Source organism: Poecilia reticulata, chromosome 4, assembly GCF_904066995.2.
Source record: "Poecilia reticulata chromosome 4, P_reticulata-male-v2, whole genome shotgun sequence".
NCBI classification, from domain to species: Eukaryota; Metazoa; Chordata; class Actinopteri; order Cyprinodontiformes; family Poeciliidae; genus Poecilia; species Poecilia reticulata.
In genome coordinates, this window is record NC_088833.1 from 7,094,948 (window position 1) to 7,121,915 (window position 26,968).

Sequence of the window (26,968 nt, forward strand, 5' to 3'; positions counted from 1 at the left end):
TTTACAACACAAACCATAAAGTATTTTATTGGAATGTTATGCATCAGAGCAAAACGAAGTGGCATAAAAATCTTTACAAATTAAATCCAAACGTATGCATATGTATTCACCCGGCTTACTTTGATACCAGGTCAAAGTCTTGTTCTAATTCTAACTGAGAATCTGGAACAAGATATGAAGACACATTTTCACAGATGTTCACCATATAAATGAGCTTAAGAAATTTTCCCAATAAGAATTGGCTAAAATGTTAGTAGCTAGGTGAGCAAAGTTGGTTGCAACTCTTTTGGTGGAGAACATCAAAACAGTTGCAGATGTAATTATAGCAGTTGGTGTTTCAACAAAGTATTAAATTAGGTGGGGTGAATAAAAATACCCCAGATTGTACCTTTACTATTTTGTCTTGCTCCAATATGAAAAACCAAATAAAATACATTGAAATTTTTCAGTCCTAATACTTCTCCCTGTGTAGACGTAGGAAAATGTTTAATCTTTGCTATGAATCTATCTGAGATGGTGAATGAATTATTTCCCCAAAAGGTCTTTTTTTTTTTAAGAGCACACAAGATTACCACAACTTTAACAAACATAAATAAGACTAAAAGAAAGACACAAATTGGGAAAAAAGTAAAATAAAATAAAAAGAAATATTCCCTGATCACACAACCCTGAAGCTTGATTCTACTCTTTATCTCAGATTGTTTCCAATCAGCCATGGTCGAAACATGACTGCAGAGAGCTTGGAAGTGCTGCAGTAAAAAAATTCCTCCCCTCTGTGTTTGCAGCCTTTCAGGCCCCTGCAGGCGTTAGGTGTAGTGTGTCAGATTCCAGGCCTTTACTGCTGCAGGTGTAGGTGTAGTGTGTAAAATTCCACCCGGTATTGTTGAATAGAGGACCGTCGTTCTAAGAGATGTGAGCAGGCACTTGTAACGGCATACTCCACTCCACCCACACTCGATTAGAAAGTCTAAAGCATCCGGAAGCACAACTTTTTCTTTTTTGTTTTTTGGAGCAAGTGATGGTCAAGAAAAGTTTTCATTATTGGACCAAAGCGGTCAGGTGAATAAACACATATTTACACTGGTGCTAAAACAAAAATGTTAAAGGAAGAGAGTGAACAGCTGTTGCTATGGTAATGGGTTTTGGTTTTTCCAAAACGATAGCTTTAATTTGGCACTCCCTTCCGGGCAGCAGGGAGTGCTCCTGCTACGTAGGTGGGTAAACATCCTTAAGATGTTTAAAATATCCAGAGGGGGTGCAGGTTGCATGTTTAGGAGCTACCATCACACACAAACAGTAGTTATGAGCTCCCCCATCCATGTCTCTAAACAAGAATACAAGTTAAGGCAGGAGATATAATGGGGAAAAAAATATTTTTAAAAAGTGCATGCTCTACAGCACATTCAGTTCAAAAAAAGTTCAGCCCACAAAAACGGCAAACCACAAATGAGGATTCTTAAGGTAATTTGACAGTATAATTTATGAGCAACAGGACGCCAAAATATTTGTCTGGAAAGATCCAAATGAGGCTGAAAGAGTCCAAAACTATTGGGAATGTTGTGCTTTGGCAGAAAAATCAGATGAGTAAAAAGATTTGACAAAGACGAGTCAAAAAACAAAAAAAGCTACAAGGTTTGGGCGAACGAAAAGGTCTCCCTAACAACACTGTGTTGACTGCAGCAATGAAAATGCAGTGGGGTGTGAAATAGTAATCGGCTCTTTGTGTTTTCCCAGAAATCACAGGTGAACATACAACCAGATGAGAATGCTGCTGCAATGGATTCCAATCCCAAGATTTTCATCAGATTTTCCACACAAAACGTCACTTTTCTCAGGTCTTATTTCTGAATCACATCAAGTCGTCCTGCAGATCAGGACAAGAGCATTTTCCTAAAGTTAAACACTTAACTTTAAGGCAAAATCCCCAAAACTAAAAGAAGTCTCTTTATTCAAAGTCTTATCCTGGAACTACTGGCCATCCTTTCCCAGGTGATTCCAGGGTTTTGAATCGGGATCTCTTTTGAAAAACTTCTTTTTAGGGATGCTGCTGAGGGAGAAGGGAGCGGAGTGGCTTGAGGGCATCTCCTTCCGTGTCACAATGCACTCCTTGATGGCCTCTTTAATAACCTACAACAAAAAGCACAAATAGAAGAGTTAAATACTGATTGCAGTGATGCAGAAAATGCCAAAAGAAAGGGACAACTCGTGTAATAAATAGACTTATATAAAGTCACAGCTGGTAAAAACATTTGGCTGGCGTCAAGCTCTAAAATGTTTTCCCATATGTTAGTGCTTCTTCTTAACTTTCCATATTTACTAGAGTCTAGACATTTAGGAAGCAAGGAGACATTATTATAATAAAATAACAAAACCAAATTAAAATAATCAGAAAAATTAGTTTTTATTTTCTGTGATTATTCTGTCCCCTTATTTTGTACAGATAAAAAGTTTTGGTTAAATTTCTTGCCATTTTCCTCGGAACCAATCTCTCCTCCTCCAGATGTTCACACTCAGTTAATTGGTCTCATTTGTTTCTAGTTCCAGTAATTACTCCCTCCCTGGCTATGCTGACCTCCAGCCATCATCTGTCCTACCTCTTTAGCTCTTCACCAGCTCTCTTTTTGTATTTGTACATATTACATGAGAATCTGCTGGCAGAATCACAGTCCTACGACTCCATGACGCATCATATAAGGCGCGTCACAATGCAGAAAAGGCTCAGTTTTAGTTTACATTGTTGCTGAATATCACTAGGAAAGATATGCTAATATCAAAGTGCATCTTTATGCAGATGACACCAAAGTTTACAGATGAAGAAGGCCATACTTCTACCATCAGGTGATTAAGATTCAGACCTTATGAAGATGGCATGATCCTATCTATATTTGGTATTTAGTGGCTTGATGTAATTTTTTTCAGAGTTCACAGAGTTCATGAGCATTTGAGGGTTACAGTAGAACTTCATTCTCGAGATGAATCCGTTTTTTATCAATAAGTAAAATAAAAGTGCTTAATTTGTTGGGGTTTTTTTTAAGTTCTTCAATGTGGTGACATTTTTTGTATGTTGCTTATGCCCACAACTTTGGGGTTTAAATTCTGTTTATGGCAGTTCTCTAAATTGATGAATTTTTTGAGAAGTACCCATCATTGTTTCCTTTAAATTCTTGTTTCTTGACCCTCATTGTGCCTAAGAGAAGAGCCATGACATGTTTTCTAGTACAAATCACTGCTGGGTAAATATTGTGGTCCTTGGTTTGTATTTTGTTTAGAGTACATACATTTTATTCTTAATTTGGCAGAAATTGTGTTTTTTTTATTTATTTTGGACGTTGGTTGGGGAATAACCTTCATAATGTTCTCACAGTTAAAGCTTTTGTTTCTCTGGGAGAGTTTAGAAACTGTATTGTGCTGACTGACTTATTTTCACATTAATTTAAAATTTTTAGCTCACAGCTGTGTGTTTTCTTGTCCAGGTCTCCTGCGAAACAGAGATGTTGATATAAAGGGACTTTCTTCTTAAATAAAGGTAAAAAAGTTTCCCAGCAGTGGATATGTCACCAAGTTTAATCTGAGGCTGGTTTGTGCAATTGCTTAATGAAACTCCAGAAATTTCATCCATTTAGAAACCCAGTTAGCGTGTAAAGTGCCAGTTTGTAACTATATTACTGGACAAGCTTGAACACGTATCACTCGTTTGTAGGGATTACGAGGAGAAAACCTCCTTTTTTAAAAAGTGCATGGTGCAATGACATGTAATTATAAGCCTGTGTCGAAATACACTGTAAGACTCCTGAAAAAATGCTGTCAGAACAGCTTTTTGTAGAAGGACAGATTTTACTGATCTAGAAATGTTTGGCTATAATGCACAGCACAATCTCTAGCAAACTCCAAACACGGAGAAATAAAGACAAATTCTTCCCAACTGTCAAGAATGAAGGACGAAGGAGGATCATTTGGGTTTACTTAGAAGCACCAAAGTACTAGAGTTAAACACAAATCCACTTCAGCAGCTGAAGCTTGAGTCACACAGCAGTCAAGTGATGCATTGCTGCAGCTTTACAAATTTATAAATATTCAAAAGCAATTTTATGGAAAATTTTTATATTTTTTTCTGCGTTTTCCTCCTCGCCCCAGTTTTTGTTAAATAAACAAAGCTAAAGTATAGCATTCAGATTTTCAGATTTAATTCATATTTAGTTAAAGAACATGTTCTTATATGTACGACATGATTGGTGGAAAAAAGGTTGTGCATATTCTGCGTACCATGACATGCCCACACTCTTTAGATTCCTTTTCACTAAATAATGTTGGCAAGAAAAAAACTACTACAACCAGAGGAAACTGTATGATGTATGAGTGAAATAAAATCTCTCGTGAAACTTGAATCATCACTCAGCACAGAAGTGATTCAAATGCAGTCGGCTAAGTAAGAGCATTCCTCAGACAGTAAATCAAAACATGTGTGAGCCAGACTTCCTTTGTAATTCTTAAAGTTTTTGATGTTGCCCAATAATATACTAAGGAATCCGAAACCTCCTTACTGACAGAAGTGGATAAAGATAGATGACCACGGCTTATTTGAGACGTTCCTGAATCACTCTCCAATCCCTTCATGACCTTATGTTCTTACACATTGCAAAATTTACTGCCGACATCATAATTGGTTCTCGTTGCGGAAAGTTCATTTGTGCCAATCTTGCAACATCACCAAGCTGACCTCGAGGTTGTTGAGGGTGTTGAACTCCATCAGGTCATGGAGTCGGGTGAAAGCCTCGTTGGAGTACTGGAAGTTGAAAGTTGAAAACGGCGACTCCGGGTCATCAAAGATGTCGAAATCAGCCAACTCCTTCTCCTTCTCTGTCTCTCTGGGAACCCCTGTGGGCAGATCAAACATGAACAGGAAGTGAAATAAATAATCTGGTTCATCCACTGACACGAATGCAGTTTTAGCAAATGTAGTCTATGTTGAACTACATTGGAACCGTTATGAGTTTTATTCCAACTTTTTACGAGGGCTCCCACATGCAGGTTAAAAGTTAGAAAGTGCAGACACTGGAATTTCATTTACGGTTTCATTTCCTCAGATGTCTTTTGGCTTTGAGAGCAAAAACAAAATGTTTGGTATCATATAAACAGGCTTCGAAAGTCGGTGGGCAGATGACTAACAGAAATGCAAAGAGACACGAATGGAAAGGAGGAGATTCTGTCTTTGCATGATGGTTTGTTTCTACAAACTACACTGAAGGGCTCCCCATCTGCACCTGGATCCTACAGGAGCCATATACTAGAGGGGTGAGTCATAAAAGCTGAACACACTGTGACTCATTTTTGCATGTGTACATATGCACCAATTCATCCTAGAAACTCCCATGACCTTGAGCAGATGGTTTCCTTTTGGGGCCCTCAGATAAAGCGTGTAACTTTCGTGAAAAACGCGAAACGTATTCTGCTACTTACTGATTATGATTACATTCCCACATTCTTTGCACATCAAAATTCCTCACATTTCCAGAGTCAAACTTACCATTTGCGCTGACAGGAAATTTGTGTAATCATGACAATACTTAGTCTTGGAACATTGACCCTTCCAGCTCTGTGAACGTCTCTGCACATGCTCACACTCACCAGGCGCCTTGAATTTCCTGAAGTTAATGTTGACCAGGACAAAGTGGATCACAGTCGGGCAATTCTTTTCCCCCTTCCTGGGTTTGAAGACGTAGCATTCCTTCAGACCCTCACGATCAAACACTTTTGGGTCAATCTTAGGGAACGGGAGCTTGTTCATTCTGGCCCACTTTTCTGCTAACAGCAGCTCCTGTGGGACATTTTTACTAATTAGGTCAAGTTTTTGGTGAGTTTTTATTTCAGCGGATTTAAGAGGTTTCTAACCTTGAATGGAGGGCTGGAGTCGCTCGGTCGAGCAGAAAAATCAAATGAGATGATGAGATCAACGCCGCGTTGCGGCCGTAGGATGAGCGGGTAGGGAAGGTTGTAGGTCAGGCCGCTGTCTACTACATGGATCTTCTTACTCTTCACGTCCAGAGGTTCGTAAATACGGTCAAACTCATCTGGGTCTACAAAAACACGAAGAATGACACAATTACATTTCTTTTATTCCATCTAACCCAACCTTGAGTTAGATGGAATAAAAGAAATACAAGGTGTATGACACATGCAACTGGACGAAGGAAGTACAGCCGTTGAAATGATCTCATAGGAAAAAAATATCCAATCTGTGTCATTTGAGTGACACAGATTAGTCACATGAATTGTCATTCATGTGACTAAACAATACATGAATGATAATAAATCCACAGAAGGCTGTTCTGTGATGACCTAGTTCAAGTTCAAGAACACAGAGTCTCTTTAAGCAAAGCTAAGTAAACTTCTAGCTTCACAGAAATAACATTATGTTTGCTGTTTGCCACAACTTGTCACCTAAATACACTGGATCCTGACTCATGACATCATAGCACTTGTCTAAAGAGAAATGGTTTCCAATGATAATTCAACTGAAGAAACAAACTGGATAATATCATGTAACCTAATCCAAGCTACAGTTTTTCCAAAAGCTAATCATGAGGACATCGTTCTACACAAATTCAATTCAAATGAGCTTTTTCCTAAGTGACATTAACTTTGGATTTCATTACTGCTGTTTTTCCTTGAGTAACTTGAACAGAGTGCAGCTTGAACAGATTTTCTGGACAAATTTTAAAAAGTTGCAACATTCACACTTGAAGCCACAAGCTTGTTGCTATGAGTACAGGGTTGGAAAACCTTTCTTTCACATTTCAAAAATCTTTTTTGGTCCAAAATCTCAATAAGAAAAAAACAAATATTTAGGTTTTTGGGTTTAATCTGATAAGATGTCAACAATTTAATGGTTTTTGCAAGACACTTTCACTACACTGCATGTAGTTTAGTTGCCTAAAGCCTTTATGCAAGCATGTCAAAACGCCATGTAATAATAGTGGATAAAATTAACGAATAATGTGGTATTTATTGTACAAAGGTTTCAGATCAAAGCATCACCTTCTGGAGTGATGTAAAGAAAACAGCCAAATAAAAACTATACACACACAGCATATCACCACACAAAATATTTTCAAACTGCAGCTAAAATCTAATTTCATAGAAAGTTAGATCATTTGAATCATTAGAAACTAAAACAATATAAAACAATGGTCCAGTGCACAAGGTGACCAAAAACAAGAAAAAGTGAACAAAACTTTGACTTCTGAATTATTCTGGTTGCATCAGAATATAATCTTTAAAAAAATTAAGAAGAAACGGTGAAGGTATCATGAATCATAGTAAAACTGTGTAAAACATCCTGCCCCTTCTTGATGTTAAGAGTGAACAGTGATCATTATTTTCTTCTTACCTGTTACAGCATCCACTTCGTCTTCAGGTGTAAGCACAGTATATGGTAAATCCGTTAGAGGAGAGAAGGGGATGCTGATGTTCAGGTTCAGGCCCAGCATGAAGTTATGCACCTGGTGAGGCGATAAAAGGAGATTTTAGACAAAGAAAATGCAGACTGACCTGTGCTGACGTTTAAGTAGTGCACCTTTCCAGCTCGACCCTCTCTTGTGTTGAACAGGGCAGAGTCACTAAAGAGCGAAGTGAACATTCTCTGAACCCAGCTGGCCTGAGCGGTGCGGCTGAACTCCTCCTCTGCGTCTTGGTTTTCTGTTCCACCTAAAACCCAAAATAAAACAACAAATCATCGTCACATGTGCAAATCATTGAAAATAAGGTCAACAATATGTAAATGTTATCTACACAAACACACATACTTGACCTTTTACATAACTTACAGGACAAGGGTGTACAGAAAATTGATGGATTATGTTAATTACCTTTTCATGTTTTACAAAAAAATATTTATAATATAAGTGTAATCAGTTTTGATTGGCCCACATGCGTTGTTTCTTCCTCAGCATGTCACCTGTAGCTCTACAGAGGCTTTCTAATGAGCCAGTGAGTTATGTCGAGTTTTAGTTACTTCTGCAAACTGGCCATTAATCACTGATTTAGCCCACCAAGGTCTATATCACGTGAATCATTGTACAACAAAAGAGAAAGCTAAGCAACTCATGAGTCAAGCCAAGAAAATTTGATCTGTATCAATATTTTTTTTCCCCTAACTTCAAATGAAAGAGGAGGAAATACTTGAGAACACAAACTGTGCTTTACTAACCACGCTTGGTTTGTACTACGTGCTGCAAAACAAAAGTACATAAAGAAAGGCAAGATAAGTAGAGTCTAGTGACAACTAACAATGAGGCGTGAAGAAAAAAGTCTATGAAAGTCAACACAAAAGGACTTTACTCTCTAATCCTGCTTCTTTTTTTATACCAAAGAATTTCATAAAGACATCATTCAGCTCTCAATGCATCACGCCCATTTGTGAAAATGAACTTGTATTTTTAACCTTTTGGTTTAGGAGTTTTCAAACATGTTTTGTATTTTATCCTTGATAAACAGTAAACCATAAAATATGTCAAGTATTTGACTACTATCATACCTGTAGTTTTATTTTAATCTAAGTGACTTCCTCTTAATAATTCTCTACAAATGCAATGGCTTCACAGGTGTTGTAACAGAAAAGAACTGTGAGATAATTATGGTAGATAATCTTATCATGGTTAGATTTCAAACATTGTAAACTCTTTAATCAACTTTTTGCTTGCAGAAATGGAGAGATGCCTAAACTGAACAAATCAGGCAAATATAAATATTTAACAAGTCAATAACCTTTTAAATCTTTAAAAAGTTAGTTGATTTTGTAGTGTTTTCTTCTTGCGTTTGCTCCCTGTTTAATACATATTTATTTACACCTGTATCTATGCATAAGAAAAGTCTAATTTTGAGGACTTTTGAGATTAAACAATTTTAAAAAAAGTTTAGAAAACAGTTTCTAAAGAGATTAGACCAAGACCAAGAATCTGGTGAAAATTTTTGTCATGCAAGAAAGATGCTCATGCCAATAGAAGAAGTCTCATTTAAATCTTTAGATACAGAATATGTGTGCGCTGGTCAGAAGACACCAAAATTAACCGATTTTATTACCCATATCCAAAATGCGTGAACAAAAGTTTTACACTGAACAAAACGTTCCCACAGTGGAACATGATAGTGGCACCGTCATGCTTTTATTAAAGCTGGTTAGTGTTGGCCGTCAGAAACTGTTTGAAAATACAACGTTTTAAATTTCATCTAAATTTAGAAAACTCTGACACACCTTCTAAGGCTTATGCACGCATTGGAACATGAATTGGTTATTTGTTACTTAAAGTCGTGCAGCTTTAAAAAGAGAAACATTAGACATCTTCACATGCAGGGACAGAGTTCATTTGAAACCAGTCTTTCTTTTTCTGACACACCCTTTTTTTCAAACCAGTCTCTCTCTTTCTCTCCCACACATTGTCTTTTTTTTCTATTTATAGCTTTTTTCAGTAAAAGTCTAGTTTTTTTAATCACAATAGACAGCTTTTCAAAAGTGAAACACTCATTAATCAGCAGAGCCTCTTAAGCAAAGTGACTTTTCTCATGCAGCTGTCACGCCAGCTGATGCAAACGGAAACTGCTTCAAACACATCAGTGTTACAATTATTCACAGTAAATCAGCTGTGCATTAAATCCTTTGTGCATTTCTCAGCTTACCTTTTCTGGGTTCATCGTCATTGTCCAGGCTGTCTTCTCCAACAATGTGCTGGGGTTTGATCTGCTCTGTAAGACGTACAAAACAATTCTTCACTCTGCAAGTCCTTAAACTAGTTTATTTTAAGTTTTAAAGTTAACCTGATTTCCTGGTTTGTAAGGTTTTATGGTATTATCATATTACCATCAGCTGCTTATCTTTGTGAGAACCACACCAGATAAACCAACATTCTTAAACTATGTGGATATTTTCTCACACATTTGTGAAACTCATTGTTACAGTCTGACTGTATGACGTAAACGCCACCAATTACAAAAGCATTCAATCAAACGAAGAGCCAGTGAGCTGTCATGAAGTCAATATGCCCCTCACAACTGGGTTGTCACTGGTACCCAAACTGCATTTTTTTAAAAAGCTCTTTGAAGGTGTGAGATGAAGTGACTAAAAACAACCTCCGGACACATTTATGACAAAAGGATCTCAGGTATGCAGTGATTTCCATTGCGGTGTGAGGATGTTCCATGGGAACTGATTTCAATCAGATATGTACAAAAAGAAAACTAACACAAGTGACCCATGACTAAAACTGCAGATTTCTAACTCTGCTTACACAGACTTCAACATTTACAAACTAATCTAAAACAGTCTTGCAATCACAACCTGAATATCCTCAATTTTAACTATTATAGGAATGTTATGCATTATATTTACTTAGTAAAATTATGTCATAAACTTTGGACCAAAGGTCTTGTTTTGCTTTTCATATTCAGTTATATTTTTAGGTTTAAGATTACTTGTAGTATTCTGGTGTTTTGTGTTTTTGTTCAGCTATTATCTGCAGTTTTTATCGTTATCGTTCTCTTTTTATCTTCTTGGTTTATTTCCTAAGTTCAACTTCAGTTACTTACCTTCCTTCACTTCTGTTCCCAGTGTTTAATCAACCACCTACTTCTTGTTCAATAATCACCTCCCATCCATATATACATCTCTGTCCGTCAGCTCTTTGTCAGATCATCCTGTGGTTCTTTGTTCTGTAGTATTTGGATTCATCCCTACATTTTTGTTTTTGGATCTTTCTTTTCACCATTTTATGACAAATTCAGAATCATTTTGTTCCAATTTTTTTACAGGGGTGTCACTGAGATCTCAATTTATTTTAGCAATGCAATTCAAAAAAGTGAAACTCTTAGATGTGGCTGTAACAAACAGATACATCTTAAACATTTCTTTCAGGCAATTTTGATGATTAAATATTTAAATAAACCAAAAAGGGGGGGATCTGCTTATCAACTTTGTGCAATTTTTTTGTGTAATTTTCCTACCACGTTTTTTCCCCTTAACTCATTTTTCAATTAACGTCTTGAAAAAGAAATCATGAAAATGTATTTTTAGGAAAACTCAAATACTGTTCTGTGTGTAATGAATCTAAATATCTGACCAGCTTTCTTACATTTATTTTCTGAAATAAATTCTCCTTTCTAATGATCTCATTCATTGAGGTGCACCCACAACATTTATTTACATTTATTTACATTCATCTGCAATTTTTGTAAAGTGAAGAGTTTTTAGAAATGTATTTCTTTCACTAGATCAACCTTTGCTATAATATTTGCAAAAAATATATATTTTAAGAAACTTCTATTAGTCTTTTTTTCCCAAAAAATATCAACCATTTGTTGTCTAGAAAACTGGAGGGGATATAAATTTAAAAATCTCCAGCTGAAACTCCTGACAGCTCTCTAGGCTAACTTGGTGAAACAGTTTTGTTACATTTCTCATTCATTTTGTCTCCAAAAAGAGGAGAAAACAGGGTAATAGATTACCTAACTCCTCCTCCATGGTGCTGCCTCCGGCTGTGTCCTTGACTCCCAGCACTCGGTTGAACAGAATGGAGAAGGCGCTTCCCCACACGCCTGCCACACCAAAACATGCTCAGTCAGCATCAAACAGCAGAAGACACCCAAATCATGTGCTCCAGTTGAAATGGTTCATCCTTACCCATCAGGAAGTGAAGAGGGTTCTCTTCGTACTTCTTCACAACTGTTCCCATGAAGAACTTGCTGCCAAACAGGCCGGGTGTCATGAAGGTACCATACTTTGCCATTCCGATTTCATACGGGCTGAACTCCACCCAATCTGGACGTTGGAATTAGAGTTAATGTGAAAAAGTGTTACTCAACAAATAATATTAAACACGTAATTGTTGCAAGGTGATATCAGTACTATGAGGAGAGGTATCCACTTTAGATGTAATAAATAATGCAAAAGCAACACTAAAACTTTAAAAGCTGCATCTGCCTGGAACCAGAGTAGTTTTTAAATTTGTTTTTAGCCTCCTCTTTTGGTATATCTACCAAACAGCCTGTGTAGGGATTCAGTACTTCTGGGATTTAACCACGTCAGTCTTGAGCAGCAAAACGTTTCTGGAGCAACCATCTGAGGCTGTGTTCACACAGCAGGTGAATAAGACCCACAGTTTGAACTTCCATAAACGTTTCACCCCCAGTAATATCTGATCTGTGCCACTTCCAAACGTAATGTCACATTTAATCTGACTTTCATGTCATTGATATGAGACACGAATCATTTTTCTGCACCAAAAAAAGTCAGATGCAGAAAATCCAGACATAAACAATTGATAAAAATTCTGATTATGAACTTACAAAAGAAGTCTGTCAGTGAAGCGCACTTCGCACCCAAACAGATTTCACTAAAGAAACTGCAATCAATGCTCCACAAAAAGCCATTAATATTAGTTCTGTTTTCTTTTTATTGCCTTCCTTTGTGTTCTTACAATCTTGTGACAATACTGTTGGCTCTCATTGTCCAGTTAACTTTACAATCGCGCTATGAAACGACTCAGTTTATTATTGCCTCTGTAAACAATGCGCTGCTTGTGACAATTGGATTTCAGCAAAAATTGGGAATTGAGCATCAAGAGTTATAGCCTTAGTCTCCTGGTCTCATATCAATGAGGTACTTTAGGATGAAATCAAACACGCAGTTCCTTTAAGACATCCCAGACCTTAAAGGGACTCGAGGCTTTTTGGCAACACATTATTTGAAGGGGTGTGCATAATACTGACATGACACTGTTATAAACATGACATAACATCTGTCATGAACATAAAGAAGTCTTTATGAATGGTTATGACAATTTTTATGAAGTGTCATTCGGTAAATAATGACACTTTTAATGCAAAGTTCTAAAGCTCTAAAGCTCTAAAAGTTGCATTGAAAGTCCATTAAAAGTGCCAACTTTGCATGATTTTGTAAATTATGATCATTTAATGCAAAGTTGGCACTTTTAATGGACTTTCAATGCAACTTTTAGAGCAACTTTGCATTAAAAGTGTCATTATTTACCGAATGACACTTCATGACAACTGTCATTAACATTCATAAAGACTTCTTTATGTTTATGACAGGTGTTATGTCATGTTTATGACAGTGTCATGTCAGTCTTATGCACACCCCTTCAAAAAAAGTGTTACCAGCTTTTCTCCAAGAAGAACTGACGAATTTATTATCTGAGAAAATAAAGTACTTCATCTACAAAAAAAAAAAAAACAGACATCAAGCTGTCAATATTTGATCAGGGCCATTTGGGCAGCTTCTGATGTCAATATAATTGAAAAAATAACACAACAGGATGACAGTAAATGGCTTCACCCAATCATGAGTAATATAAGTTATGTCTTCTGAATAATTGGCTCTAAAAATAACTTTCACATTCTATGTGAATGTGTGAGTAAACATTTCTTTCTAAGTTTGTAGAAACATCCATGACCACATTTCAAACATTACTAATCACATCAACGAAACTAAAATGCTTCACGGTTAAGCAGCTACCTAAGGTAGTAAATGTCATTTTCCCATTGCAATGTTTGTCATCGAGACAGTTTTTCTTTAACTATTAGGTACTGCTGCTGTGCGATAAGAAAAGAGAAACGTGTAATTCCAGATTGGGTACAGGTTTTGCGTCATCTTCGTAAATACGTGTCGAAGTGGCTCTTCACAATAGTATCTTTTCAACAACAAGAGAGGGAATACCTTACTCTGGATCAGTTTTCTCACAGAGGCTATTGTGAGAGCAGAGCCCTGCGCACATTTATGATAAACAGAAACCCCTGTGGATCAAGTCGCAAGGGAAATTTCTCAGTAAATCGGCCCACAGTGAAATATCTCCCCACACGATTGTGGGTGACCCCTTCTCAGAATAATTCAGTAATTATCTGATCTATATGCAAATAAATAAATGTAGCAGGAGGATAGAACATGTGATTCATCTGTAAACTATATTTAACTGTCAAATTATGCACCTGCTGGTGCGTCTGTGACGTCACGTTTACTTCCAGAGACGTAAATCTATAGACTGTACATTGGAAAATGTACAAATTCAAAAGGAACATTTTGAAAAGTTATTCAAGATGTTAGAGTTCAGGTTCAGTGCAGCTCAGCTGATAACAGTCCGGCGAACGATAAGACGTTTGGGATGTGATTAACTGCAAAGATTTTACAACAAGTTGACCGCACTGCTGAGTCTGCGCTTTCCTGTCAAAGATTATGTTTTTAAAAGTCATTGTGAGGTTATGTAGTCTTTTTTACATTCGTCTTCATGGCTTTATTTCTTTTATTAGTGCTACATTTTGATCTTGCAATAGCATTTTGTAAGCCCCATTTGAAGTTCCTATTTTAATTTGGTAGTTTCTGTGGTTGCAACCTGCTTTACTTCCCCTGATCTGCTCCTCTCTAATTGTGCTGATTGGGATTGACTCAACACAGGAAAACCCAATCCGTTTTTAGCAGCTGTTTAGTTGTGTATTAGATTCTACATCTATGTCAGATTTAAAGACCCTCTTACTGTCTTATTGGGTGCCTTCACTGAATACCTAAAGTCTTATGTTTCTTTTTATGTTTTGCTTTTGCCTGTTTCACACGCAATTTTATTTCTTTATTTATTTCAAATGGGTTTTAAAGAAACAAGAGAACAAGATATCAGTGGGACAGAAACATAAAACAATGCAAACCATAACACCCAAATGTCTAAACCAGTGATTAAACCTTTCAGAACAATTACAATGTGCAAAATCTTAAAAGTACCACAACACTGTCCAGATATTTTAAAACAGAACAATAGTTAGGTGATTTGTGTTGTTTTAAAATAAGAGAAAATAATTCAATTTGAAAAAAATTAACAGGAAAAGTTCCTGCACATATCTCCCTAAATCATTCCCATAAATGACTACATAAACTACCTCTATTTGTGAAAAAATGATCCTTAAGTGTTTGAATGCAAAAAACTTATCAAAACATATATTTTATGAGCATCAGCATCAGAAGTAGGTGTGTGCAGCCAAGAAATGAAAATGCTCACTTATATAAGCAATCAAAAGGAAGTGGTTAATACTGTGTGATCAGTAAAAGCTCATGGTTTCTACTGACTTTATAGAAACAAGTTTATCTCCCACATGCTGAACTGAAAGAAAGTTTTCTGCTTTTTTCCCTCCATCCCACTTTTTGATTAGTTTTCATAAATCATAGCTGTTCTCTGTCAAACACCCCTACATGGAATTAAGTGTAAGACAATCTGTCAAGTCTTCTCCCTCTTTACAAAGAATGGCTGATTGCTTATCTCCTTTTAGCAGCACTGGAAAACTTGTAGTCAAGCAGCATTTAAAACAACATTTTTTTATCTCTACAAAGTGAAATTAAAAGATTGATGGCGAAACAGAGTCAGAAATGCCGTTTATGGACTGGAACTCCTTGTGTTGCACTCTGTGAAATGAACAGGAGACAATGAAATCCTAAAATACCAGAGCTAATCCAACTTTTTATTAATGTTGTAGCTCCATGTTTTTGTTGTATTGTTTACAGATGTCTTAATAATTAATATCCAACAAAAGTTAAGCTAAACCCTGGCCACTAATACCAATGAAGGCAGGTTAAAGCCTGGACCGGTTGACACACACTCATTGATAAGGACGATTTTTGTCATAATGAGCCAACTAATGATGAAATGAGTTACAATAGCAGCAGTTTAGTCCTTAGTTATTTCTCTTTTTAAAAGTTTTAACTGCAGTTCACTGAAGCAGTTGCCGTAGAGCCCACACTGACGAAGAGGAAGTGTTGTGTTATATGGGACAAACCTAGAACAACCACAAACTGGTGCTTAAGATAGTTCCTTTATTTAGCTGAGCTAATGTTTTCTGTAAGTGCGGAATTAAAAGACGGCTGAACACATCGGGCCACATCCTGTCTGTGACACCAACGCTACGTTACAAGGAATATGTGTTGGCTGCTTGTTTTGCATGTGGCCTCACTGAATATGTGTATACATTACTCGTTATTTATGCAAATATAGGTCTGCTGGGAATACGAGGGGTCAGAGATGAGCTGTTAACATAAAACAAGAATACGAATTACCTGCAAACATGAGCTCTGAAACATCTGGTTTGACGTGTAGACATGTGAAGAGAGGTAGAGGGCTCTGGGACTGGTTTATTTTCTCCTGGATGTCACTTAGCTTGATATCCATCCTCTGAATAAACAGACCATAAGGTTTGAATCAGTTCATACGCACTAATGTTCACATTTCTAACATCACAATAAGGAATAATAATTACATTCCCCAAACTACAGTAGGTAACTTTTATATTAAAATGTTTTTTTACATATGAAAACACTATGTCACGGTGTGTGACAGTTTGGCATGAGACAGATAATCTGTGAAAAAAAATATTTACCTTCTCTCAATGCTAACTATAGAAATACACTGCTTGGTCAGAAACAACCAATGTTTCTTTTAAAGAAAATAAACATTTAATAACTGAGTTAAACTAAATCAGGGGAATTCACTGGTTTTCATGAGTAAAATAAATAGTAACTGTATGTGGCTCCTACCGCAGGTATAAGAGTTTCTCCTATGAGCATGCCGAATACGTCGGTAAATGTAACTGGCTGCCCTGATGCTTTCTTGGTCCACAGGGCCTGGATGTAGTTGGTGATGTGCTGAGGCAGCAGCAGCCTGAGAGGGTTGCTGCTGACTCTTTTCATCAACTCACTGTTGATGTCTTTCGGACCCTTGTTTGGAAAGTCGGGGTGGGAGTAGAGAGCAGACATGTACCTGGAGAGATAAAGTGGAAGAAAGATAGAAAGAGGTGGTTTCAAATTACAATTACAGAATAAGTAAGTGCAACTAAGTAATTTTTGCTGTTGCACAAACACAAGCTTTGATATTTTTTGGAGGGATTTTCTGTGAGTCATGTTCCAAGTCTTTAACAGACAGATTTTTTTTTTTTTCCCATCGTCTTTCCACCTCTGACTCTGACGAGTTTCGATCTTCCTACTGAAGAAAAGCATTCCCACTGAGCAGTTATTGATTAACTGAATTTTGCTGCTACCAAAATGTGTTCTGATTTGTACTATTAGTTAAGGTTTTCTCTTCCATCAAGAAGATGGATTGCATGCAACCAAATCTCTCAAATGACCTCTGCAACTCCTCCAGATATGTTTGGTCACTGGACTCTATTTCATATTTTTGGATATAAAAACTTTGAAATCCATGAATCATTTTCTTTCCCCTCTCCAAATATGCACTGCTTTGTGCTGGTATATCACATAAAATCCCCCCAAAATACACTGAAGTTCATGATTGTAGTGCAGAGACAAAGTAAGAGAAAATAAAATACTGATAAATAAAGAAAAGGCAAAGGTGATGAAGGTGAGACATGAAGAAAACAGGGCAGGTAAACACGTACCATGTGGACCCAGAGAGGCCTGCAACATATGTGGCACAGTCTAAGACCCCAGACTCAAACAGGGCCTTCATCACTCCAGAAAACCCGACCATTGCACGAAAACCCCCGCCTGAACCTGCGATGGCTATCACTGGAACCTGGAACGGTAAGCAAATTTATAATAAGACGAAGAAAGATATGCTTAACAACATCATTATAACCTACAGGCTTTAAAAACAGTGGATTCAATCTGGATTATTCTTCCAGCTTTGGTAACTTTCCTTTGCACAGCTTGAATGCCAAGCTAGTTACGTCATGCCTTTGCAGCAGTCCCTTCCCCAAGTTGTGTTTTAACAACTTCAGCTATTTCCTAATTCTTATTGTGCAACACAGGTTCCCAGCCTGTACAATCCATAATTTCTGAATATTTCCACAGTCAGAGGGAGTTGGAGGACGGCCGTCACAGTAAGAGGCTGTAACAGGATACGTCATCCCTCTGCAAGTTCTCGTACAATGAGGAGAGAGAACGTCTGGCCAGAGCTTATCGCCAGCTAGCAGGGGCACCACGCCAAAACAGCTCTGGCGGAAAAGGAAGCTAAACTAAATGCATGGGAGAAAAGGTTGAAGTTTTGCGTCAGAGATTTCCACTTCATGTCAGCAGGTCTGCACTGAAGCCTGATTATAATGTCTAAAGGCAACAGACCTTAATGCTCTGGACTGTTTTTCCTCTGCTCAATAACCTTTCCTGGAGCTAAAGATAAGCGGGAATGTGGAGTAGAGAAACTGTAAGCACACATCAGAACCATCACTACTTTATAAAACAGAATAAACTCAGCAGAGATTATGTAGAAATGTAGGAAATATCGTGTTGTTTCATGTCAGTGGCAGGGTTAACGTAATGCATTATGGAAACAGTTTTAGGGCCAATATCAACCTTTCCTGTTTATCAGGTTATCGGTGAGGCGGCAGGATAAACGGTAGCTTACCTTTCTGACAAAAAAAAAAAAAAAAACAAGTTTTGATTTTGCATTGCGCTGACTGTGAACCAGATCAAAGTGTTTCCTTATTATGGGTCACTGACCAAAATAAAGTTTTATGCTTTTTGTAGAGGGAATCAACACTGAACAAGCTATTGTTTGAATCTGTTTAGTTTTTTTAAATATATATATATAAATTATTGCATAATTTATAATTATTTTACCACCAGCATAAAAACTCCTGATGATTTTTTTAACCTAATGGCAGCCATATTGTTTCTGTTTCTTCTGGGCCTGATACCATGTGAGAGTTTCAGTGCTTTACAAAAAACATTATTCCTCATAAACTGTTGTTTTTTCAGACTGCAAGCATAAACTTCAATGTAATTAACTCTGATTCGATTCCATGAACCAAACTAACGTGGTAAATCAATAAGAGGGGGGAAATCATATGCTTTCGAAATTTTCCAAATAGCTCCAGCTCAGTCAAAATGGATGGAAAGCATTTGTGAAAATCCCTTTCTAACCAGGTCTGGACTTTGATTAGGTCATTCTAACACATAAATTTGGTTTGATTTAAACCATCCATTGTAACTAAAGAAAAGGGTCTGAAAAACAAATGTAAGTTAAACCAAATCCAGACATTATTTTAAAAAACAAAATTGAAAACTATAATTTTTCTTCTGGTCCACAATTCTGTGCTACTTCAGGTTTCTCATAAAATAACATGCAATGAATTTCAAGGGTATAACGTGAGAAAAAGTTGAAAGCATTGGATACTTTTGCAAGACTCTGTAAACACCTCATCGTGTCGTGTGTGTTATTAAGGCGCTAAGTAATTGAAAAACAACATAGAAGTTGTACATGTGAAGTGTAAGCAGCGTTAACTTTTTAAATTCAAACAGGTGAAGTTTTCACAAGTAAGAACTTAAATGTGGCCATTTAAAATAGATTTAAAATGACACAAAAAAGTGTTAAAAACATGCTGAGTCATTACATTCCTGCCTGTTTCTAGGTAGGACTACAAAGTGAGTAAAACTGAGAATTTAAGCTGTCAGTTCAGTAACCAGATGTCGTTTCGATTGTAAATGTAAAAAAATGCCTCTGTGTTTCTGCACTCACCTCGTGCGGAGCGCTGGGGAGGAAGCAAGGCTTCTCCATGTCGAGGAGTTTTTTAATGCCGAGCATCACTCTTTCTCTGCGGGTGTGTCGAAACTCCTTCTCTTTGTCACACAAGGCCAGGCTGAACCTCAGGTCCTGGTTTGTGCTTAAGATGCAGATGAAGATTTAGGTTTCACTAAAACGCTGACTCATGTCGAGCAGTACATGGTTGGAGAATAAAATCTTCCGACAGGATGATCAAAACTGATCTTTGTCTGATAAGATCTGCTGTCAGGTGGTCTGCTGTGAAACTCAACTACGAACTCTTTATCACTCACCTTCATATAATTACAAACCTTTTCTGGAACATTACATTAAATGTAATTACGGGAAGGAATCAGCTGCAGATTTGATTACTCATTTACTTTGTTAGGCAACTAGTTCGGTTCTAGTGTGACAGCACCTTTATTAACCAATACTTATTAAATATAACTAAATAACATTTAATTTTGATTTAAAAACATACCAGATTTCCAACATCATCTCCAAGTGTACTTTGGTTGCCTGTAAAAATAAACATTATGTGGTTATTTAAGTGTGACGGAGGTCACAGCAGGAAACAAACTATCCAAATGGAAAAATGTTACACTCTTGACACACAACCACCTCAATCAACATGTACATATATCATCATTCATGACATTTTTTCACTGAAGCTTTCCTGACATGCTTCCGAAGCGCTCATTTCTGCAGTAACACACATTTACATAATTCATTTCAAAGTCATTTGCGAGAATTTGAATCATCGGGAAAAGATTTTCCAACAACATTTGCCATTCAAGCATATGAGTATTAGGATGTGTAAACAAAAGTGACAGCCTTACTTTTCCAAATTTGAAAATTTCCAGGTTTTTCTGGCCCACTTTGAGCTTGGTGATGTCAAAGGACGCCGTCCCAAGTGTCTCGTCCATAACATAGTTGGCATCCATTAGTGTCAGCTGATTGGAATAAACAGTAGAGTTTATGCTGTATAACACGTTAATTCTGTTTAGCTTCACCAAGATTAAATTAAACAAACATTGGAAAATTGTCTAAGCAAAGAAACGAAACATTTTGAGTCATAATCCTGTTTCATAGTTGCCGTGGTTCTGCTGTGTTGCATTATTACTCAGTCATCCTCTGCAGAACTAGAACTGGACTTTCAAATGCAAATCTCACCTCCAACACATTCGGCTGGCCGGGGTCTAAAATGAAATGAAAAGTCTCATTCCACTTCGGGTTGATGTCGTTGTCTATGTGCTTCGTCCTCTTCCTGCTCTCCGGAGCGGTTGGGATGAACAGCTCCACATATGGATCTGGAGTATCCACTAAACATGCAACAAATTGGTAGATTTACTAAATGATCTAATGTGGCAGAAAGACACTCCTTTGTGTCATTTGGAAATCAAAGATATATGAGCAAACATATATATATATATATATATATATATATATATATATATATATATATATATATATATATATATATATATATATATATATATATATATAAAGTTCCTCAAGGCTCTATTCTGGGGTTACTTTTATTTAATACTGACATGCTCCCTGTAACCCAGATTATGGATTATTACAACACCTCCTATTATCCTCATGCTACATTTTTGCATCATCTTACAACCATAGTGTCTTACAAAAAAAATAAAATGCAGTGTAAATGATGGAATTTCTTGCCTAAATAGCATTTCAGACACCATTAATTATATTTATTTTACATTTTTAATGAACATAAATACAAAAATCAACTTCCCTACTCAAAACAATGAATCCATGTAGCATTCAGATTCATAGTTGTTTAAAATACTCCTAAATACTTACGCAGGTCACCAAGCGCTCCTTTGGTAACACTTTCAGCACGAACGACAGTCACAGTGAATTTATGAGAAATTTGATGTTCCACCTACAACACAGTTCAGATTTAGTTTAAAAAACCTTTAGTATTCTGTGTGAGAAAATCTGTGAAACCAGCGTAAAGAAAATGATAACAGATCTGTTGGTTGTAAAATGAATCATCAACCAGAGAAAACATCCGGGGGGTTTGGCATGACAGCTGACAATCAAACCCATCGTGAAACGTTTCACTTTGTGCCACTTTGATTGAAAACATGTAAGCATTTACTATACAGTTAAAGTCTACATTTATTTTTTTTATTTCCAGGGTTGTGTGGATTAGTTATAGACTAATACAGGCAGCTAAACAACTTCCGTTTTCTTTTTTTTAAATAATTGCTAACTACAGACGTATTTGCAGCACTTCCGACACATTCCATCTTTTCAATGTTTTTTGGAAGATGACGACTTTTAGGGTGCGACCAACTTGACACAATAGTCATGAATGACGACAAAAGCTATTATGGTTGGACGCAGTCAACTATACTGACAATGATATTCAAAAATGCTTTGATTGGGACATCGCGAATGGAAACACAAACATTGTTTGGTTGATAAACAAAAAAAAAGCCACAAAGAAGACAACTCGTTGAGGCAAAAATGGAATAAAGCAATAAAGTTTGCTGGACTTGAACGTAAGGTTTTAAGTTTGTGCAAAATGACAGAAAATTACACTTCAAGTTGTTTCTACTCTGAATAGTTGTGAGCTCGACCTCAATTTTTTGTTTCTCCAAACTTGGATCACAGTGACTGACTGCTATCTTCCTTAGGCAATATATTTGTTTCCTGTACGGTAAGTATACTCCCCAGTGCAAAAACTGAACTTTCCCCAGAATTATGTGACACAATTACAGTAATTATTGCTTCAGATATTTCTAAATATTAAAAAAAAAATTAATACTCTATTTAAATGTGTTGGCAACACTCCAGTTTAAACAGAATCCACCCGGTTGTATTCATCAGCTGAGAATGTTATAACCATTTATCAAACTATCACAATAAGACAGACAGGAGGTGCTGAGTCACAGCTCAAAATCAAACATCGCTTGTTTCTTTGGTATGATCAGCGATAGGTTTAGGCATGTATCTATTTCTGCCCATTGATCACACCCTAACATTGCAGAGGAAACTGCAATGTTGCACATTAATTTGTAAAATCTAAGATTCTTTTTTCTAGTTTTTTTTTTTTTTGTCCTTACAACAATTTTGACCGATTATAAATAGATTGTGTTAGCTGCACCTAAACTATGGGCGTCATCCATTTGTTCTATTAAATAAACAGAACTTGTGTTTCTCTTCGTCTGTTGCTACGATACCTTGTTACATCCAGAGTCATTTTTAGGTCATTTTTTAAGAACACTATCACCTCAGTGTCATCTGGATATCATTTTACTCCTAAAGGACATTTTAGTTTTAAAACTCTAAACACAGGAAATATAACAAATTCAAGATAGCACTAGAATTTCAGAAAAACTATTCTTACAAAGATTATCTCAAACCTGTGTTCAAATTAAGAAAAAAACTCTGATCTCTACATTAGCAGTTTGGGTTTTTGAAACTTGAATCTGCTTTTGTTGAAGGAAAATTATCTGAGCCGTTCTGTGGAATGACTGAACCACCTGAGATATGTTTTACTTCTTGGCATAGAGCAGCTACATGTATGAAGGTACAATAAAATTATTAAAAAGCTACACATTCAAAACCATTAAGCAGATTTAAGACAATCTACAATACACATATTTGCTGTACAAATTACTGCAAATCCAGCTCAATAAAACAGGTGAACAATATAATAAAAGAAACTAATAAAAAGAAACCCAACCAGGGCAGAAAGCTGTCAGAAGTTCTCTTAAATTTTTCATATTCCTGACCAGATGTTAATTGAAACGAGTGATTCAGAGTTTTGGTTGTGATTGTTTTTCAGCCTGGACTACAGAACCGGTAAAATTAGTTGATTTGAATAAAACTATGGTAGGAATGTGAGGATCTGCAAGATACTCAGGTGCCATTTCATTAAGACATTAAATAATAAAATGTTAAAGTGTAATACATAAAACTAAACTAATTTGAGTGTATAGCTAGTTTTTGTTGTTAATTTTTAGTTATTTGATGGCACAAAGAAGCCAATACGGTGATTTTAGCTCAGTTTTTTATTTATAAACTATAAGGAACGTAAACTCCAAGAACTTCCTTTAATATTTTTCCTTTAAAGTCAATATGATAACTAAATGTTACAGATTATAAAGTCTTTAATTGCTGCCCATTTGTTTTTAATAAAGCCAATTGGAACGTCAGGTATATTTTTGTTCACAAATTTTTGTTTTAGTACTCTGATATTTTCACATCATACCATGAAACTCTCATCCTGGCACATGCCAAGTACTTTTTCACATCATTTATGCTAGAAAAATCACACCATCCCATACTCACAATTATATTGGAAGCCATTGCAATGTTTGGAGAGTAATTCTCAGGAAAGCCCTCGACGTGATGCAAACTTTGACTCAGAGCATCTCAGTCACACAGTGATGCAGTTGGCCTGAAACAACAACAACAAAAGAAGCCGATTTAGATTAAGTTCTGATTTTTTTTCACCCTAGAACTAAAGCAAACAAAACTTTGCGCAGATTAACCTTGTTTTAGGTCAGCAGTTAACTATAATAAGGAATTAACCACGGAAAAAAATTATCTTTGCCAAACTCATACCTTCTTTTTGAAGGTATGAGTTTTTAGTCCAACACCAAATAAAAGGACAAGAAAAAGATTATCATTATGCAACAAGGTAACATCCCAAAAATGTCTCATTTTGATTCAACTAAAAATGAAAAAGGCATCAGAAATATATTATTTCTGACAAACTGGAGTTAGACTTTTCATACATTTAATAAACATGAAAAGTTTATAAAAAAAATTAAAATGCATTTGCAATAAGTTTCAATTATGGACGACTGGTTGGTGCGTTGATGGATTACCCATTAGCACACAGATTGATGATACAAACTCCATGCAGACAGATTCCAGGCTGGGATTTGAACCCAAGACCTTCGTAGTAAAAGGCAAACGTTTTAACATTTGCTCCACTGTGCAGCCCAGAACCGTCATTATCAGCACAACCCTTCGCATCTCGGCAGGCCCAACAGGAAGTGTGCTGGGCTACTAAATTGTGATAAGACAACCAGACCAAAAGCAAATGTGTGTATGAATGTGTGTTTTATACATCTTTTTGTCAGGCAGTTCTTGATATGACAAGTTAGAGCACAAAGAACCATCAAAATATGTTTTTTGTGCATATCTATCATGTCATCATCATCATGTTTTACAGTATGGATGGTGTTTTTTTTGTGTGTGTGTGTGTGTGTGTGTGTGTGTGTGTGTGTGTGTGTGTGTGTGTGTGTGTGTGTGTGTGTGTGTGTGTGCGTGCGTGCGTGCGTGCGTGCGTGCGTGCGTGCGTGCGTGCGTGCGTGTGTGTGTGTTAAGTGAGATGGGCAGGATTCGTTTTTTGACCAAAACGTTGTTTTGCATATAAGCCAAAAAAAAGTTCAGTGTTGAGCTTTTCTGTCAAATGTTGTTGCCTCCCATTTATAGCGTAATTATCACTTTTACATAATGTATTTCATCTTGCCACTTTTAATAAAAGCCAGATTTGTGGAGCATGTCTGACTCCACAAATCGAGATATTTGTGGAGCCACAGTTATCTTATTAATAGTTATAATAAGATAACTATTATGACTAACAGTTATCTTGCCAAAATATTTCACTACTTGAGCAATAGATCTCTGCAGCTCCCTCAGAGCAACCAGAATTCATGGCTGTTTCTGTGATTAACAAGATGTTGTGCTGTTTTATCACATAAACCGCAATGAAATCCACTAAAGTTTGTGGTTGTAACATCAAGACAAGAGGTATGGATACTTTCAGAAGACTCATTGAGAATAAACAAAGCTGTGACAAAGCTGCTGTGTCACATAACCAGCAGTAAAATGTAAAACTTGGTGTATATGTGCAAAAGAGACGACAAGGTGATTATTTTTAGCCGCATAAATGTTTTCACTCTTTAGAAATTTGCATGAATGGTGCGCAAATGTGCATATGCAATGCAGATAACGCAGCTGAAGTTCATTGAGTCTTTTTTTTTCAGCTGCTCATCAAAGCGTGCTGTTATCAAGAGGACAGAGAGCACGTAGAGGGTCTCTGTGTTCACTGCAGCCGTCACGTAGTTTGCAGCAAAAAGCTTCAACTTGTGACGGTGCCAGCTCTCCTCGCTGGCTGCCCTGGTTCAGTGGCGGACAATGAGCGCATGCAGGCGGCCAAAATAGCTCCACGGACGGCCCCCGCGGCACTAACATTTTCATAAAGTACAGCAAGCAAGCTGCCATGATGCAAAACAGCTGCAGCAGTTCAAACTATAACACACACACAGAAAGCTTCCTCGTTTCGCTACAAATACTCTGACGCATTAAAACAACAAAAACTATGGAGGATTACGGAATCACTGTGAACTTTTTAGGACTTTTACTGTGAGAAAACGTTGCAGTCTTTCACAAGAGTCTCTAAAAACCGGCCACTCGACACCAAAGACTAGTTTGGCCTGATTCTTTGGAGACGGGCTGACAGTGTTATGGCTATGCACATTTATTGATTATGATCCATTGGCTTTGATCATGCAAAATAATGCAGATGACTGTGAGAACTACACATTAAAATACAAGCTCCCTCTTATTAATTCATACGCCACTTGTGTACGGATTTTCTCTGTCTCATCCTCCAGCAAGAATCTATATTTACAATAATCTGTCAAATTTAGGTGTTGAAACAGACGTTTATGATCTGGACTTTTAAAATGCACGTTAATGCGCGTAAATAATGTATTTTCAGCTTCCTTATTCTGTGTGAGCGTCCACTGCGTTAACCCTTCAAAAACAGGCTCCAGTAGTAGCCGAGTTTATGGACATCTGTCCGATTTTCTTTCACAAAAGGCGCGACATCGTGTGCAGATAAAGAAGGAAACAGAAACTTACCTGAGCAAGATCGTGTTTCAATTTATAAGTCCATTTAAATGTGTCATGTTGAGCGAGCATACTCGTAGTGCAAGAATGAAGATGGAGGAGGAGGCGCTTCTCGGCACCCGGTAGTCGGGTAGTTCAGCGGCCAAACTAATGCAACAGATAAAATTGAGTTAGATGAAGAAAGGGAAAAATTCAAAAGGAAAAAAGTTAAATTTGTCAAAGTAAACAGTGAGGAAATCCCACAGTAAAAAAAAGTCAGAAGTTGACTCAGCAGGACAACAGTGCTGGTTACTCCCCCCAGAGAACCTTTCCAAATGCGCTCCAGCGCGTAATTTCCTCCACACGAGGGCACTTTTTTCACTTTGGTAAGATAATAGAGAACATGACACAGCAATGACGACAAAACCTCTCATAACTTTTTTTCAATACATTCCAGACTAGATCAATTTGCTGTCCCTAGACACTGTGGGTTTTTTAATTATTGTATGATTAAAGATTTCCTCCTATTATTTAAATATTATCACATC

At 36.8% G+C, this 26,968-nt stretch overlaps 1 protein-coding gene across 1 annotated transcript; it reads right to left on the reverse strand.

Annotated features, from left to right (window-relative positions):
- pla2g4ab (phospholipase A2, group IVAb (cytosolic, calcium-dependent)) lies at positions 1-26,783 on the reverse strand. The gene is made up of 19 exons (XM_081606122.1): positions 26,454-26,783; positions 23,865-23,973; positions 21,363-21,444; positions 20,706-20,854; positions 20,372-20,485; positions 20,014-20,051; positions 19,509-19,653; positions 17,431-17,567; positions 16,574-16,796; positions 16,097-16,211; positions 11,669-11,806; positions 11,494-11,583; positions 9,673-9,738; positions 7,574-7,704; positions 7,388-7,499; positions 5,890-6,074; positions 5,626-5,815; positions 4,718-4,875; positions 1-2,127 (listed from the first exon to the last, which is right to left on the reverse strand). Exons 2-19 carry the CDS (start codon positions 23,880-23,882, stop codon positions 1,969-1,971), a joined length of 2,250 nt encoding a protein of 749 aa, XP_081462248.1. The 5' UTR covers positions 23,883-23,973; positions 26,454-26,783; the 3' UTR covers positions 1-1,968.
- Between the last annotated feature and the right edge of the window lie 185 nt (positions 26,784-26,968).

What these genes read in the sequence shown, in the direction of transcription:
- pla2g4ab (XM_081606122.1), bottom strand. An exon ending in AAATTTTCAAATTTGGAAAA is followed by an intron (nt 20,052 to 20,371) that starts GTAAGGCTGTCA and finishes TTATTTTTACAG; the next exon opens with GCAACCAAAGTACACTTGGA. An exon ending in CGAAGTGGATGCTGTAACAG is followed by an intron (nt 6,075 to 7,387) that starts GTAAGAAGAAAA and finishes GTGTTTTTGTAG; the next exon opens with ACCCAGATGAGTTTGACCGT.